Source organism: Loxodonta africana, chromosome 4 (assembly GCF_030014295.1).
Source record: "Loxodonta africana isolate mLoxAfr1 chromosome 4, mLoxAfr1.hap2, whole genome shotgun sequence".
NCBI classification, from domain to species: domain Eukaryota; kingdom Metazoa; phylum Chordata; class Mammalia; order Proboscidea; family Elephantidae; genus Loxodonta; species Loxodonta africana.
In genome coordinates, this window is record NC_087345.1 from 157,537,720 (window position 1) to 157,555,560 (window position 17,841).

Here is a 17,841-nt window from a genome sequence, read left to right on the forward strand (position 1 = left end):
ATTGTTACTGTTTCTGGTACTGAGACAGAAGAGATATTTTTCCCGTGAGTTCTCATCAAGTGCACAATGATGAATGTCATAAACAAAACCCTCCACAGCCCTAAAATCAAAAGCACGGTGGGTTTCGTTTGTTTCTTAGAAAGTGGAAATTGAAGGCATACTAGCTGATAGGGTTTCACTGGAAGGGAAACTACGGGGGCTGGGACAATGTGACCCTGGAACACAGGCCCTGTGCAGCTGGGCTTGATGCAGGCATAACACATAAAGTATCTCAAACAGACTGCCTTTCTGCCATGAACAACATCTCTCTCAACAAAACATAAAGAATAGCTAGGGAACTGACATTGTGAGCAATTTAATTTTAGCTGCCTTTTTTTACCCACCTAATGGTGGGTGAATGACTATCTCTACCATGATGTGGGCCCCATGATTTAAGGATTGGGGATAATATAGCATTAATAACACAGGGAAGATAAAGAAAAAACCCTGTTTTACCACAGTCAAACGAAGATGGACATTATTTAACATCTATTTCATTAATTCTGTGATGTATCTATGAGGGATATATGATTTATAAAGACACGTTATTAATCTGACAAAATAAGCCATCTCTGACATCATATTAAAATATAACACAGTTACAAGTACACCATTAGCCTTCAAATTCATATCGAACTCCCAATTAGCAGGTTACTACTTACAAGGTTTTTTTTTTTTTTTTTACTTACAAGGTGTTGTTAAATAGGTGATGTGGAACCCCCGATCATTAACCTGGGTGTCAGAATGGAAATGAATTCTGGCAAAAGGACCTGTAGTCTGGAGTGGTGGGACAGAAAGAGTGGTGCAGAATTTCCCAAGAACGGGGTCAGTAGGCATTGGACCATCTCGAATCTAAAACAAAAGAATGTATCATTAAGCTCAAAGTGGCCAGATTTCAACAAACCAGGTCTTTGTTAACCGTGGAACAACACATTCTTTAAAAGTGAGTTGCTATCATATATTTATCTAACACCTCTGTTGGTATAAGGTTGGGGTCTAGTTAAGGATAGTCTCCTTCTCCCATCATCCTTTATGCTTTATCTTCTTTCTGAATTTCAGTTCTAAGGCTGGATATATACTTCGAATTTTTCTGGTGTTGTTTCTAATCTCACTTCGTGTTTTCTTTCCTAGTTTACCCCACAGTTGCTTGTTTTGAAATTATGAAATCCTTAGTAATCTAAAAGAAGCCAAACAAATATATGCAAAGACAACAAAATATGGAATGGCAGTAACATCAACCAATTCACAGCTTGATCTAGGTATTCAAGAGGGTAAGAAGTGGAAAAAGAAGTAAAGTCAGATTTCTACTGCCATCCGGTCGATTCCAACTCACAGGGGCCCTAGTGGACAAAGTAGAACTTCATTTCCAAGGCTGTAATTTTTATGGACACAGACTTGCCACATCTTTCTCCTGCAGAGCAGCTGGTAGGTTAGAACCACTGACCTGTCAGTTAGCAGCCAAGTGCTTAACCACTGCACTACCAGAGCTCCTTGAAGTCAAACTAGATGCAACATAAAGTCACTTAATGAATTTAAAAAGTGCAACTTTGATAGTAATTAAGGATTACAATACTGATGATATGATCCTAGAAATCCTTTTTAATTGTTGGCTTTTCATCTATTATATAATCATGTTAACCTTTCTACAATTCTGTTGTAATTGCAAATTCTGTACCATTTAGAACACCAAGGAGTCAATGAACGAAACAATACCCCAAGCTAATTTTTTCTATGTAAATTAATTTTTCTACTGATAGCAAAGTTATAGAGCATTATTTAATCTTACACTTAACTAGTTCCTTGAAATATTGTAGCTTGAAAATTGAGAGATAAATTTCAATGTTTCTTTGTATTTTCTTGTCAGAGTGATTGATGGTTTTTATTACACATGTATGCCAGAATTAATATGTAGGAATGAATGACTACCTCTAATTTTTATTTCATGGACTTTGTGGAAAATTCATTTCAAGAAAATTCACTTTAATGTCAACACTGAAAAGATTATTTTGCTGAATTTTTAGGAAAAGGTAGATGTTCCAGTCATTCCCAAAGATTTCAAATCTACTGTTAAAACTGCTAAATTACTAATGACTTTAACTTGTGGAGACCCGTTTGACCACCTCATCCTTCCATCCTTTATGAATAATTCCACAGCACTCCATTCTTCTGTAGTGGACTTTGAAAAGCGTATTATGTTTTTAGCACTCCTTGAAAGGGATGCTGAGAGTGATGTGATGGCAGGAAAGAATACAGGAACAATGTAAGAACTCAATCTTCTTAATGATATTTTCAGGCTACAAATTGGAAAGCAACACTTCTGATGCACCTATATAAGAAGGAGACCTGGTGGGACAGCGATTAAAGTGTTCAGTTGCTAACCAAAAGGTCAGCTGTTCAAACCCAATAGGAGCTCCCTGGGAGAAACATGCGGTAGTCTGCTTCCTTAAAGATTTACAGCCTTGGAAACTGTATGGGGCAGTTCCACTGTCCTATGGGGTCACCATGAGTCAGAATCAATTCGACAGCAGTGAGATTGGTTTTTGTTATATAAGCAGATGACATTTAAATACAACAGCCTTTTGTCCTCCAAGTTTTAATCATTTACTAATAATAGGCAGGAGGGATACAGGCTAATTTCTTTCTTCCTGATAAGAATTATCAATACGTTTCGGAGGACTTACCATTTACCAACCCATTTCAACACATTCGCTATTATTTTCATTATGGAACGCCATGGTCAACTTGTGAAACACAGTGTCAGGGTACCACAAACAACTGAAGATTTGAGCCCGCAATAGAGAAAATGACCATTACTTTGTGTTTATTTCATTAATTCGGCAATTCCAGAAAGTAACCAGGGAAGTTAAGAAAGTCTGCTTCCAGATACAAAAGGAATCCAGAAGAAGACGTAATTAAGAATAGGGACTCAGCAAGATTTAGACAATGGCTGGACAGATAGTTAACTAGTGCTAAAAAAATTAAATATAGATTAGCTAACTCTTGCTAAGAAATTGTGATCATTCATTGGCATCACCAAACCATAGTCCTCTGATTATTATATGTCTATCAAAATGCAATTCCTTACTTCAAGATAATCTTTATTGCAATTATCATGGTGCTCCAGGCTCAAGGTCCCAAAAGTAAATGTTATCAGGACGCCAGGACTGCTTATAACTCTCCAGACACAATCTCTTCCAGAAGGATAGTTTCTAGGATATCCCGGAGACGTAATTGAACCATAAGCACCAGTCAGCATACCTCCACACTCTAAAATAGAAAGAAAAAATGACTTTACATTTTTATTCAAGATAAAATTCATGTAGAATTATAACCCTTGCTGTCGGAAGCTGTGTTTCATTTAAATAACTACAAGTTTTGAACGCCCTCATTAAGTAAAACTTTCAATTTTCTAGTTTTATAAAGTCATAAACCTAGAAATATCGATAGATACATAACAAATCACCCATGCATAGAGCTCTGCAGTTAAAAAACACTGTATGGTAATGTGATCTAAAATAATTTACTGAACTATCTGAGGGATAAATACCAACTGCTGCCCAGCAGAGCCTGACTCATGGTTGCGGAGTAGAACTGTGATCCCGAGAGTTTTCATGGCCATGAAGAAGGAAGCAGATCACCAGGCCTTTTGTCTGTGGCACCTCTGGGTGGATCCAAACCATCAACCTTTGGGTTAGTAACCAAGCACTTAACCGTTTGTGCCACTCTGAGAGATGCATTGTGGGATTGCATATTTACTTTTTTCTCTTTGAGAGAGATTAGTTTCTGTATGTTAACTCAAAAAATTCTGGAACTTCTGTCAGCATCTATGTTTTTTCAATGAACCAGATAATTTTATACATTAAAATAGTGAAAAAAAATAGTGAAGCACTACGTAAATCTTCTTCGGGAAAGTTCTTTTTAGTACTTTCATATAGTTAAAATATGTTTAAAACGAAGTGACTGAGGTCTCTAGTGAATTTCTTGAAACAAAAAAAAACTTACTGAAATGGGTAAAAGAAGAAACACATCTGAATAGAAATTAAATTTATAATTTAAAATCTTTTCATGAAGAAAATTCCAGGTTCAATCAATGTTATGGTAAATTCTTTCAAATACTTACAGAAGAAATATTACCAAAATTACCCAAATTATCCAGAGGATATAAGAAGAAGGAATACATTCCAACTCATTTTAAAAGATCAACGTTATCTACAACTGACAGAGAAATCATAAGAAAAGAAAATTACTAATATCTCACAATCTTCAATATAAAAATTCTAAAATATATATTCAATAGAGGAAATGAATAACATGCCATGAGACAGTGGAAAATATTTGAAGAATGCAAAATTAGGGTAACATTCAAGGTCAGTCAATGTAATTCACCATATTTACAGAAGAAAGGAGAAAAACTATATGATCACTCCAATAGAGCCAGAAGTATTTGATATGTTTTAACATCCCACTTAAAATAAAAACCCTTGGCAAGCTAGGAATAAACGGTGTGATGGTTTAAAAAATGTTCACAAATCCTTTGACACTTTTCCTGTCCAGAGGTTTGTCCCCTTCAGTTCAATTCAATACAATGCAATAAAATTCCAGCAGATTTTTTGTGGAAAACTGACAAGTTGATTCTAAAATTTATATGGAAATCCAAAGGATCTAGCATATGTAAAAAGAAAAGGTTACAGGACTTATACTACTAGATTTCAAGACTTCCTGTAAGTAAAGCTTCAATAGTTAAGCCGATGTAACACAAGGATAGATTAAACAGACAAAAAGAAAAGATGAGAAATACCAGAAATATATCCACAGATCTATTGATGATGAGTTGGGGTTCTTTAGACTATTCTCTCTACTTTTATCTATGTTTAATTTTCTCAGTTAAATGTTAGAAAAAAAGAAACAAATAATAGAGCACCAAAAACAAAATAACAACAGAAAAACTACAAATTATCAGGTAGTCATCAACATAAGGAATATCCTGGGTAGTACAAACAGTTAAGCCCTTGATTACTAGTTGAAAAGTTGGCTGTTTAAACCCACCCAGAGGCGCCTGGAAAGACAGGCCTGGTTTTCGGGTCACAGCCTTGGCAACCCTACTCCGCACACGTAGGGTTGCCATGAGTCAGAAGCAACTCGAAAGCAACTAACCACAACAAAGTGAAGGAGTGGACAACGTCCTCAACAATATCCCTGCGTTAAATGCAGTTCAGCAATGTCATAAGGGACCCACTAAATCTTATGTTTTTGAGTCACTTCCGTTTCATCCTAATTTTATTATCTCTGGACAAAAATGAAATTCCAATGCATTTTAGGTTTGTTTCATTTAAAAATATGTATCATTGAATCCCAAAATACCTAATATGGGTCAAGAAAATTTAATATTTCGCTTTGCTTTACCTGGTTGCTGTGTTTCCCATCTTACTGTGAAGCCTCTCTCATTTCTTAAATGCTCAGAATAGAAATGAAAATAGAGAGCATTGTCACTGCTGAAGAGCTCATGAGGAGGGCTGGAGCCACAGAATCTCCCAAGCTGGTACCCTGCAGAGGATTCTCCATCATAAATCTGTAGAAACTCATGTGGACAATTGTCCACTGATTCTAATCGGAAAAAAGTGAAAGTGATGCGCAAGACCTAAAAAGATAAAGGCCACAATGTATTATTTTTCATTTGCATATTCATTCTAAAGTATGTCTTCCATTATTTAGGAAATATTCATATTGAGTCACTTTCAACAGATATATCTACAATGTTCTAGTTATCCACAAATACATATGGGAATTCTACATAATAAATGACTTCAAAATTGCCAGGTCCAAACTTAGCTGATATCAAAATATATCAAAAATCTTAATATTAATGAAATAGATTTTCCTAAATTTCATTAAACCGTCAAGTCCATCAAACAAAGGCACTTCAAATGTGTAGCTGACAATGTTTCCAAATCCAGGGAATGAATTGGACATTTGAAAAATTTATCTTGAATTAAGTTAATTAAGCTAATATTATCATTTGCAATAATTTATACCTTTATCACTGGAATCGCTGTAGCAAATATCATACACACAGATGCTCATCACCAATCCTCAGCTATACTGATTTCATAGGGGTCTATTAACCTCTCAGCAAAATTCTGATGCCCAGCCCAGACTGATAACTTGGGATGTAGGCTTTGTCTGTGGCATGTGTAAAGTCTGAAAATTTTCAGTGGGTGGATACCATTGCCATTGAGTTGATCCCAACTTTATGGCGACCCATGTGTGTCATAATAGAACTGTGCTCCATAAAGTTTTCAATGGCTGATTTTTCAGAAGTCAACACCAGGCCTTTTTTCTCAGGGGCCTCTGGATGGACTTAAACCTCCAAACTTTCATTTAGCAGCCAAATGTGTTAACTGTTTGTACAAAATGAGTAATACCAAAGGTTGAGAATAGAAAAAAGGTAAACACTTTGCTTTTTTGTTTGTTTGCTTTTCTCATGCAAAAATTTATACACATATTGTTTTGTGACAGTTGCAATCCCCATAATGTGACAGCATATTCCCCATTTCCGCACCAGGTTCCCTGTGTCCGTTCAATCAGTTCCTATCCCTTCCTGCCTTTTCATCCTGCCTCCAGACAGGAGCTGCCCTTTGATCTCCTGCATCTGATTGAACTAAGAAGCACACTCCTCACGTGCATTGTTTTTTGTTTTATAGTTCTGTCTAATCTTTGTCTGAAGAGTGGGCTCTGGAAATAGTTTCAGTTCTGGGTTAACAAAGATTCTGGGGGCCTAGTTTTGGGGTTCCTCCACTCTGTATGACCTTTAAGTCTGGTCTTTTTAGGTGAATTTGCGTTCTGCTCCACACTTTCTCCCGTTCCATCTGCGACTGTCTGTTGTGTTCCCTGTCAGGGTGGCCGTTGTGGTAGCCGGGCACCTTCTAGCTCTTCTGGTCTCTGGTTGGTAGAATCTCTGGTTGGTAGAATCTCTGGTTTATGTGGTCCTTTAGTCTCTTGGGTTAATATTTTCCATATGTCATTGGTGTTCTTCATTCTCCTTTGCTCCAAGTGGGATGAGACCAATTGAGGCATCTTAAATGGCCGCTCACAAGCTTTTAAGACCCCAGACACCACTCACCAAAGTGGGATGCAGAACATTTTCTAAATAAACTTTTTTATGCCAACTGGCCTAGATGTCCCTGAAACTATAGTCCCCAGGCCCGAGCTCCAGCTACTCTGTCCCTCAAAGGGTTTGAATATCTCTAGGAAACTTACTAGCTTTTGCTTTGGTCCAGTTGCGCTGACTTTCTCTGTATTGTGTTTTCCTTCCCTTCACCAAAGTTGATCCTTGTCTACTATCTAGTTAGTGAGTTCCCCTTTGTCTCCCTCACCACCCTCATAACCATCAAAGAATACTTCCTTCTGTGTTTAAACTTTTTCTTGGGTTCTTATAATAATGGTCTCATACAATAGTTGTCTTTTTGCAACTAATTCCACTCAGCATAATGCCCTCCAGATTCATCTATGTTGTGAGTTGTTTTGTGGATTCATCTTTGTTATTTATTGTTGCATAGTATTCCATTGTGTGTATGTACCACAGTTTGTTTATCCAGTCGTCTGTTGATGGGCATGTAGGTTGTTTGCATCTTTTGCTATTGTGAACAATGCTGCAATGAACATGGGTGTGCATATGTCTATTCATATGATGGCTCTTACTTCTCTAGGATATATTCCTAGGGTGGGATTGCTGGATCGTATGGTACTTCTAACTTTTTAAGGAAGCACCAAATCATTTTCCAAAGTGCTTGTACCATTTTACATTCTCACCAGCAGTGCATAATTGTTCCAGTCGCTCCACAACCTCACTAACATTTATTATTTTGTGTTTTTTGGATTAGTGCTAGCCAAAAAGGCACATACTTTGAAAAGTACTGAGCGTATAAGTAGGAGTTAATAAACACAAAAATGTGTCTCAGAGTTAAAATTTAGTAACATAATTAATATAATTGAAAGATAATATACTAACAACTTCATTTAAAATAAACAACCCATAAAAGGTTGTTGAATTAAATTTTGTTATAACCTAAAATCACAACAGTATTTTTGAAATTCTATGCTGGGGTATTTTTAAATTTGTTACCCAACGCTGCTTCATTTTCACCATTGAAACAATTCCAACATGTGCCCATGAATTAGACTTTCCAGATTTGTATATATTTTCCCCTACATTATGTATATTATGGTGGGAAGAAGAAGACATAAAATTATAATAATCAAGAAAAATGGTATACATTTTCTTAAAAACTGGTAAAAAATTTAAAATTTTTTAACATAAGAATTTCTTCTCCAGAGAAAAATGTTTCCTAATGTCAGTAAATAGAATTCACAGAAATTAAGTGGAATTTTACATAACATAGCCATCGAGAAATTTATTTTGGAATTTGTTCTATTGTGGGGTCACCATGCCCCAAAGCACCCTCCCTTCTCAAGGGAAAAACATTGTTTTCTGACCCTTTTACAATGACCTCTGTAATATTAATTAGCTGGAAAAAGTTAATAGAATTTCAGGATAAAACCTTATCTATTCAGATACGGTACTTTATTCTACTGAGTCCAAGACTTTTTTGAGAAATATTTAGAAAAGTCTGAGTAATTACTGTTGGGGAAGAAAACACTAAAAACTGTAAGCTCAAATGTTATTTTGAAGATTGTTCATGTAGCAGCTAAGAGCCCAGGCTTTGGAGTAGAATGGCCTGGGTTTAAGTCACTGCATACTACTCACAAAACCACATGAAGCTGGACAAATTTCTCATCTTCTCTAGGCTCAGTTTCCTCTTTGCAAAACTAGGATAATAACTCCTATCCTTCAGGTTTACCAGAGTTAAAACTATAGTAATATAATGTATATGAAGTAGTACTTAGCATATTAGCTGGCACAGAAAAGACATTCAGCAAGTATACTACCTTAATATATTAGTCACCAGTATAATCGACATAATACTGAGTGATCATTTTTATACACTACCGACTCAGTAACAACATAATTTTACAAATTAACTACTGGCTTGCAGCCTGTTACCCAGTTTAGATGACCAGCTTGTCCACACAAGTAAAGCATGAACTTTGGAACTGGAAAAACTTGACTACGAAATCCAAGTATTCCAATTGCAAGCTGTGTTTTAAAAAATTACTGTCTTCTCTACGTTTCCATTATCTCATCTATAAAATAAGGATGCTGTAACTTATTTCAGAGAGTTAGTACAAGGTCAGAGAAGTGTGTATGAAATGTCTAACCCAAAGCCTGGTACTTGGTAAGTACTCAATATGTGATAGTTGAAATATTGTATGTACTGCATATAACCCGTTTCCTCGACTCGACGGCACTGGGTTCTGGGTTACTGTATATAATATATTTACACATATGACATATTCATATATATAAATGAAATGTACAATTGGACAGGAGAGACTACATTTACCTTTCCTTCTTCAGTTCGGATAACCCAGAAGCAGTTAACATCATGAACATAACCAATATCAGGACTATTGTAGCTGAAGGTTCCATTAATTCCTGACAGTGACCCTCCACAAACTGCAGAGGAAAAAAAGATGAACCGTGCTTTTCAGAGACTCCTAGAAGGAAGAAGCTAGACAACTCTAACCCTGCTGCTGAAATATTTGGAAAAGCCTGAGTAGTTAATGTTGGGGATAAAATCATCACCATTCCTTCTTCTCTCTCCCCTTTTTCTGTCAACATTCCCTCCTCCATGACTTCCCCTGACTCTGTCTGTTTTCCCTGGCTCTCATTCTCTCCACTTCTATCTACTTAACTTTCCCCCACACAATTCAGTTCTGATCTTTATTTCTTGTATCTTCCCTGCTGTTTTGCATTAGTCTTGCCTTCTCAACTGGAAGATAAGCAGATGAGAGGTGGAGACAATATTTTACACTTTCATATTTCCCCACAGGGTCTACCATAGTCCTAAACACATAGTGAAAGAACAGTAAATGTGTGTTGATTCAGAATCAGGGGAAAAGTGGGGGGTGGAGTAGTCAGAGAAGGCTTTATGAAGACAGATGAAAGTGATGTACTCCTGTGGGATAGATACATTTGAGTGGGAAGGAAGAAAGGAATTTGGAGAGGGGAGACATGTCTCAAATAAATAAACACAGTAGAAATACGCTCGGGTGGCACATGGGGTCAGATGTCTGGCTTGAGGGGGGATGTTTTTAGAGAACTAGTAAAAAATAAGGTTAGGTGGGTAGGTAAGGTTTGGTTATAGACGATATTGAAAATTAGCCCAATCTTCATTTAACAGGCAACGGGGAGCCACTGTATATTCTAGAGCAGGAGAGGAACACGATTAAGTACAGTATTCTAGGGAAATTAAAGGGCTGCTATATAAACCTTCCCTTAGAAAATTATAAAGGGGAATACGTTAGCATATTTTATTTTCAGAAAAAAAAATAATGAAAATGACAAATACTAATTCTTTTGAGGAAAAGGTTCTTCTGGCTTCAATTGAAATACGTAAATCGGAGCAACTGGACAAGAAAATAGATTTAGGAGAAGAATCTGCAGAACTCATTAAAGGATAATACTCTAAAACTGTGAACATCTGTGGTCTATAAAAGGCTGACCTACCTTGCTGGGGAATCTGACAGCGAGATCCCGTCCAGGCACTGGTGCATTCACAACTGAAAGCATTTACCCCATCAACACAAGTTCCCCCGTTCAAACAGGGGTTGCTCAAACACTCATTTATGTTTTCTGTGCAGTTGATACCAGCCCAGCCTGAATCACACTTACAAAGATAACCAGAGACTGTTTCCTATGGAAAGAAAAAGCATTATGCCATACACAAATGGATAGACAATAAACTTGAATCAACTAAAATAATAAAGACAAGAGGTGCTATGCGATATTTTTAAGCAGGTGTTGAACCATAATAGGTATGTCTTCCGGTACGCTAGCATAGGGCGAACACGTTTAAATGGTATTTTCTAAGACGTCAGGCTTCCTTGAATCAAACTGTAGGCTGTGTTTACTACTTTGTAAATTACTGAGAGAAAAAAAATATTTGCTCTAATTTTTACTGTGAACTAAAATTACTACCTACCTTTTATCTGACAGTGATCAAGAGTTCCTTATCTTACTCATAACCTTATATTCATGAATAATATAAGAAAATATATTTCCTGGAATGGAAACTAAAATTATTCTTAAGTACTCTATTCTTTAGGAAGAACAAAGGACTCACAACACACTGTCCATTTAAACAGGGGTGACTGGGGCAAATATTACTGAGTTGTACACATCCATTTGGCCCGTAACCATGTCCAGTATATCCCGGGAGACAAGTACAGAGAGGCAAGGAACCTGTTCAGAAATAAAAATGGAAGTGTCAGTATAAACTTCCTCAGTCCAGATGAAGTAACTAAACTCAGGTTCTGCTGTCAAGACAAGAAAAATCTCCAAAATCTGCATACTCCTGGGAGCAGACAAGATAAGGTATGATGAGAACATGTTAGAATCTTTATTTTTCCTTTTTTTATCTTAAAAGTACAAAAGATATTAGATGTTTCCAATGTTTCATGTATCAGTCGACACTGGTGCTGTCAGTCCATATGTCAGATGATCTTGTGAACAAAGGTGAGGTATCCCAAGGGAAGAGAGGAGATCCTCACCACAGAGGGGTTGAGAGCAGCAAAAGAGAGTATTCTTCTGCTAATGATGATATTGTTGCAAGCACATTACATACATTGACTGATTTAATCCTCCACCAAAAGAAACCATTGCCTTTGAGTCGATTCCAACTCATAGTAACCCTGTAGGACAAAGTAGAACTGCCTACTTTGGGTTTCCAAGGCTGTAGATGTTTACGGACACAAACTGCCACAACTTTCTCTCATGGAGTGACTGTAGGGTTGGAAACACTGACCTTTAGGTTAGCAGCCAACCACTTTACCACTGCACCACCAGGGCTCCTTTGAACCCGCTCAAGAGCCCTATAAACAGGTATTATTGTAATCCTCCTTTTACAGATGAGGAAAATGAAGCACAGAGAGATTACAAGTCTTGACCAAGGACACACAACTAGAATATAATGGAGGCAGCGGAGCCAGCAGCACCCTCATGCATAAAGTGCCTACAACATATTGCAAAAATTATAGTTTACATGGGCAGTTTTCATGTTCCCAGTTAAATGGATATGCAGATTGCATACTGTCTAATTTTAATCAGGCTAACCATCATGAAATGAATCAGAGGCATCAACAACACTTCTCCCATACCTTTGTGGCTGTCCATCACCACATTACAAGGCAAAAACAATGATAGCCTAATCAGATAGGAAAAGAATTTGGTCAAACAAATTGAAAGTTTGACTCTATTTGACACATGGGTTAACAGCTTGGCTGCTAACAAAAGGGTCGGCAGTTCGAATCCACCAGCTGCTTTTTGGAAATCCTATGGTGCAGTTCTGGTCAGTCCTATAGGGTCTCTATGAGTTGGAATTGACTCAGTGGCAATGGGTATTAACTATGAACCCCAGTGTAAGTGTATAATTTATACAAGGTAAAAATGGTATCTCTACAGTTTTTTTTTTAATAAAAAATACTAGTCCTTGTATTTTACAAAATCTCACTAAATTTACCCAATCTGTTAGAGTGCTTAATAGCAAAAGTCATGTATCACTGAACAAATGTATAATATTCCTACTACTGTAAGATTATTAAAATAATACATGGAAATCAATATGAAAACTAATTTAAGTGCATTCTTCTGTCAGCAAAAATGTTGAAGATGAATAGGAAGCCTTGCTGAAGTTAAGAAACAAGTAGAAAAAATCATGTAATATGACAGGTATGCAGTATAATCAGATGATAATACAGGTCTTTTTCATAACTTCAGCTTATATTATTTGCTAGAGTATAGAGTGAAGTGATAATAATAAATAAAGCAGAGAGATTAATAAGAACAAAATACACAGGTATTGTCATGGATTGAATTATGTCCCCCCAAAAAATGTGTGTATCAAATTTGACTGGGCCATGATTCCCGGTATTGTTTGATTTTCCTATATGTTGTAACATGATTCCCAGTATTGTGTGATTTTCCTATATGTTGTAAATCCTGTTGTAACATTTATGATGTTAATAAGGAGGATGGGTGGTGGTTGTGTTAGTGCGGCAGGACTCAATCTATAAGATTGGATTGTGTCTTGAGGCAGCCTCTTGATATATAAAAGAGAGAAGCAAGCAGTGAGAGGGGGGACCTCATGCCACTCAGCACCAGGAGCAGAGCGCATCCTTTGGACCTAGGGTCCCGGCGCTGAGAAGCTCCTCGACCAGTGGAAAATTGAGGACGAGGACCTTCCTCCAGAGCTGATAGAGAGAGAAAGCCTTACCCAGGAGCTGACACCCTGAATTTGGACTTTAAACCTATTTTACTGTGAGGAAATAAATTTCTCTTTGTTAAAGCCATCCATTTGTGGCATTTCTGTTACACCAGCACTAGATGACTAAGACACGTATCTTTTTTTTTTTTTTCTAATAAATGATTTCCTAGAAATTGTTCTTTATAATTAATGGCTTCTTTAAAGAAATGTTTATGAGAAAAAATAGGGTAAATAACCTTCCAATGCTGCTACAGTTTTGCCTGGAATTTTTTAAAGGCTCCTGGGGTAAGCTTACAGGTTGGAACAAAGAGGATCAACCCAGAAGTACATAAAGTGCTACTTCTTGTCATCTATAAGGTGACTGTCTTCTCTATAAAAAAGGTGTTATTCTTATAACGGTATCTGTGCAAATACATTACATATCTGGTCTCAGGTAATCCTTTCAAGAGCCCTATGAAATAGGTGCTCTTATCATCCTCTTTTTACAGATGAAGAAACTAAAACATGGAGAGGCTAAATATCTTGACCAACGACACACAGCTAAAAGAGGAAGGAGCCAAGAGAGAAACCCAAGCAGTCTGTCTCCAGTATCCACTGCTGTTGATCACTTCATGATTAGTTAAATAGTCGCAAGTATGCACACACTCACAGATTTATACACATACACACACGTATTCATATATATGACAAGTCAGTAAAAAATAAAGGTGGCATTTTGAAAAAGCAAGAGGTATAATACATTACTCCGTAGGTTGAATTGGGTCCACCCCTTTAGGAAAGAAATCAAGCTAAATCTCTACTTGATGCTATAGATAAAAATTGATCCTAAAAAGATCAAAGATTTCAATGTTTAAAAAAAAAAACCTATAAAAGTATAGAAGAAAATGCATTCAACTCTTTTTTTAAAAGTATTCAGTAGGAAAGGCCTTGTAAATACGATACTCAAGGGAAAAACCATAAGAGAAAAAATTGATCTTTTTGACTGTATTAAAAATTTGAACTTCAGAATCAAAAAGACCACCACAAAATTAAAAGAAAAACTAAATGCCAGGAAAAGCACTTAACAAAACATAAGACAGTTAATGAGTTGCATAATGAAATTTTACAAATCAGTAAGAAAAAGATTAAGCCCCCCAAAATGAGCAAAGACATTAGCAAATGGGAAAATAACAAATGGTCAGTAAAAATGTGAAAAGAATTAATCACTGGTCAATAGTAATCAAAAAGTGCAAATTAAATACACCAACTCCTCACTCCTTGGTAAACCCTGGTGACGTAGTGGTTAAGTGCTACGGCTGCTAATCAAGAAGTCAGCAGTTCAAATCCACCAGATGCTCCTTGGAAACTCTGTGGAGCAGTTCCACTCTGTCCTATAGGGTCACTATGAGTTGGAATCGACTCGACGGCAGTGGGTTTGGTTTGGTGGGTTTACTCCTCACTGGGAGGCCTGGTGGTCCAGTGGTTAAGAGTTTGGCTGCTAACTAAAAGGTTGGCAGTTCGAATCCACCAGCCACTCCTTGGAAACCATATGCGGCAGTTCTACTCTGTTCCATAGGGTCACTAAGAGTTGGAATCAACTTGATGGCAATGAGTTTTTAGGTCACTACTCACTTACCGAGTATTTCATTATCTGGCATTTTGCATTTGTGACAATAGCAAAAAAAAAAAAAATCTATTCAACTATTTTGCACATTAATGCACATTCATGACCAGTGGGACATATGGCACCCACCTACATTTTCCACCTCTCAGGTCCAGAGGGACATATGTGTTCCACATAATATTTTGTGATTTGATGTGGTCATCCTCCATTTTTGCATAATACCAATTTTCAGATAATGACCATGTCAATAAGTGAGGAATGGGTATAATTGAAAACTACTTCTTGCCTATAAAGTTCGTCAAGATGAAAAATAATAAGAGTATTCACTATTTTCAAAGATGAGGTAAAGCAATAGTTTCATATACTGTTAGTGATCATATAAATTGATATAACATTTTTGGGAGAAAAATTAACAATATATTAAAAAAAAAAAAAAAAACCTAGGAGGTGAATCCCCTTTAACACAATGTTGCAGACACTGCCAGTTGTCACCATAGATTCATTTTTCACTTTTTTAGCAGTGGCATCCACTCCATGGCAACTAACAACAACTTCTTATTTTTAGCTGGATTCGTGGTTTCCTCGAAAAAGGACTATATTTACCAGCCTCCCTTGCAGATAGGTGTGGCCATATGGCTTAGTTCTAGCCAATGGTGTGGAAATGGAAGAGTTCTTAAAGGAAGTGTCATGTCCTTGACCCTTTCTCCTTCCTGATTGTTGGTATATAGTCATAAGTTAATCACTCTGAGGAATAATTCCTCAATTACAGCAGATCATTAAAGAGCACAGCCTTTTCCGTTAAAAAATAATTTAAATATATAGATTTATAACAAGGATTAACTTTTTGTTGGAAGATCAAAATAAGAACTTTGAGGATAGAGGGTTGTATTTTTAAAACTTTTAATTTGTTCTAGAGGATCACACTAAAATATCCACAACCAGAAGGAGAGATGGGCATTACCTAGAACCCAGGAGCATGAAGCATGTGTGTGGCAGCCTCCATTGTCGACAGAGCAGATGTCTATGAGTGTGCACACTCTCCCATTGCCCTGGTACCCTGATGAGAGCAAGAGCAGAGGCAATGAGGAACAATGTCAACAATACATGAGGAGAAACAATCTGTGAATCAAGTAACATGAACCAGATAAATCAGAGATCTTCTTCATCAAAACAGAACATGTAAATATAAAGTGTCATAAACAATTAAAATCCCCTAATGAATAACAAGAACAACAAGAATTAGGAGCTTGATTTCAGAGCTAATATTCTGTTTTGTTTCTCATGAAAATAGATATATAAAACTATGGGTAGACTTCAGAAGTGCTGACACTAAGGAACTTGACATTTTTTAATTACAGTGACTATGAGATTCTTAGAGCTAAATTACTGGAGAAGTCCAAAGTACTGTTGTTTCACATTATTAACACATACAGGGTTTCAGTTTATACCTAAGAACTCTCTGAACTTCTCGGATAGCAACTAGATTTAGGTTAGAGAATAGCAGTAATGACTTCATTCCATAAGAGAAGGGAAACTAACGTGTTGTATGCCTACTGGCATGACTGTTATTTAGTAAATTTCATATGTAAAACATCTCAAGAGTGTACTGTTGTAATAAATTATGTGTGGAAATAAATGTAGCAGTAGATCAGTGATCACAGACAGAGAAAAATTTTCAAATTTTGCTTTCAAATTTTACGTTATCTCAATAGATTATTTCAAAACTTATAAAGGTTATTGTTTTTTATTAATATTGAAAATGTTTTTTATTTCTTACTTATACTATAGCTATATTAATGTACCCCAAATCCATGACTTAAGTAAACTTCAGTTTTTCTCCTTAGTCAGGAATCGTATTTGAAATGGACCAAAAGACCCTGTTTCTCAATTATATGTTTTATCTTTTAAAGTATTGGGAAATGCGGTGTCATACCTGGTGGACAGTTCTGACAGTGGTAAGATCCAAGTGTATTCACACATTCAACAGGTGGAACCGCAGAACAGCCGCCATTATTTATCTCACATTCATTGATATCTTGGCAATTGAGTCCATCTCCTTGCCAGCCTAGAAAAATAGGAAGATCTGAAACATTAGCTCTATAACAAACCCAAAACAAACCCATTGCTGTGGAGTCAATTCCAACTCATAGTGCCCTTATAGGACAGGGTATAACTGCTCCATAGGGTTTCCAAGGAGCACCTGGTGGATTAGAACTGCCAACCCTTAGATTAGCAGATGTAGCTCTTAACCGCCACACCACCAGGGTTTCCAATAGACAAGTCAAAAAACAAAGAAATGCAAAAGTCAAACACATATAAAACCTGCTTAACTCAACGAACTATAGATTAAAAGGTAACAAACAATACCCACCAGACCGGCAAAAAAAAAAAAACAAAAAACTTTTTTTTTAATTTTTAGAATCCAGTTCTTGGTAGGAAAATGGGTACTCTCATAACCGGCTCTTAGCAACACTATAAGACAGAGTAGAACTGCTCCATAGAGTTTCCAAGGAGCGCCTGGTGGATTCAAACTGCCAACCTTTTGGTTAACAGCTAGCTCTTAACCACTATACCACCAGGGTTATGTTTAAAACGTGTCAAAGCCTATAAAATATTTATATCCTTTGATCTAAATAGAGTTGCCATCTAGGAATCTATATCAGAAAATGATCACATGTTGGTGAAGAAATGAATGCACAGAAAAATACAAATAACTGAAGGAAATGCGCCCAAATGTTAATGGTGGTCCTCTGAGTGATAAGACTGTGAATTTTTTTTTCATATTTTTTTGTAGTTTCTTTATATTTTATAGCTGCA

At 36.6% G+C, this 17,841-nt stretch overlaps 1 protein-coding gene across 1 annotated transcript in view; it reads right to left on the reverse strand.

The window, feature by feature from the left end:
• The window catches only part of CUBN (cubilin), a gene marked incomplete at its 5' end in the record, with an annotated part of 354,010 nt that overhangs the window by 313,650 nt on the left and 22,519 nt on the right, over nt 1-17,841 (reverse strand). The window contains 8 exons of the mRNA XM_003410564.3: nt 729-891; nt 3,125-3,306; nt 5,443-5,677; nt 9,501-9,613; nt 10,667-10,853; nt 11,283-11,401; nt 15,986-16,081; nt 16,958-17,089. Coding sequence (XP_003410612.3) covers nt 729-891; nt 3,125-3,306; nt 5,443-5,677; nt 9,501-9,613; nt 10,667-10,853; nt 11,283-11,401; nt 15,986-16,081; nt 16,958-17,089 — 1,227 coding nt within the window. The remainder of the gene's footprint in view (nt 1-728; nt 892-3,124; nt 3,307-5,442; nt 5,678-9,500; nt 9,614-10,666; nt 10,854-11,282; nt 11,402-15,985; nt 16,082-16,957; nt 17,090-17,841) is intronic.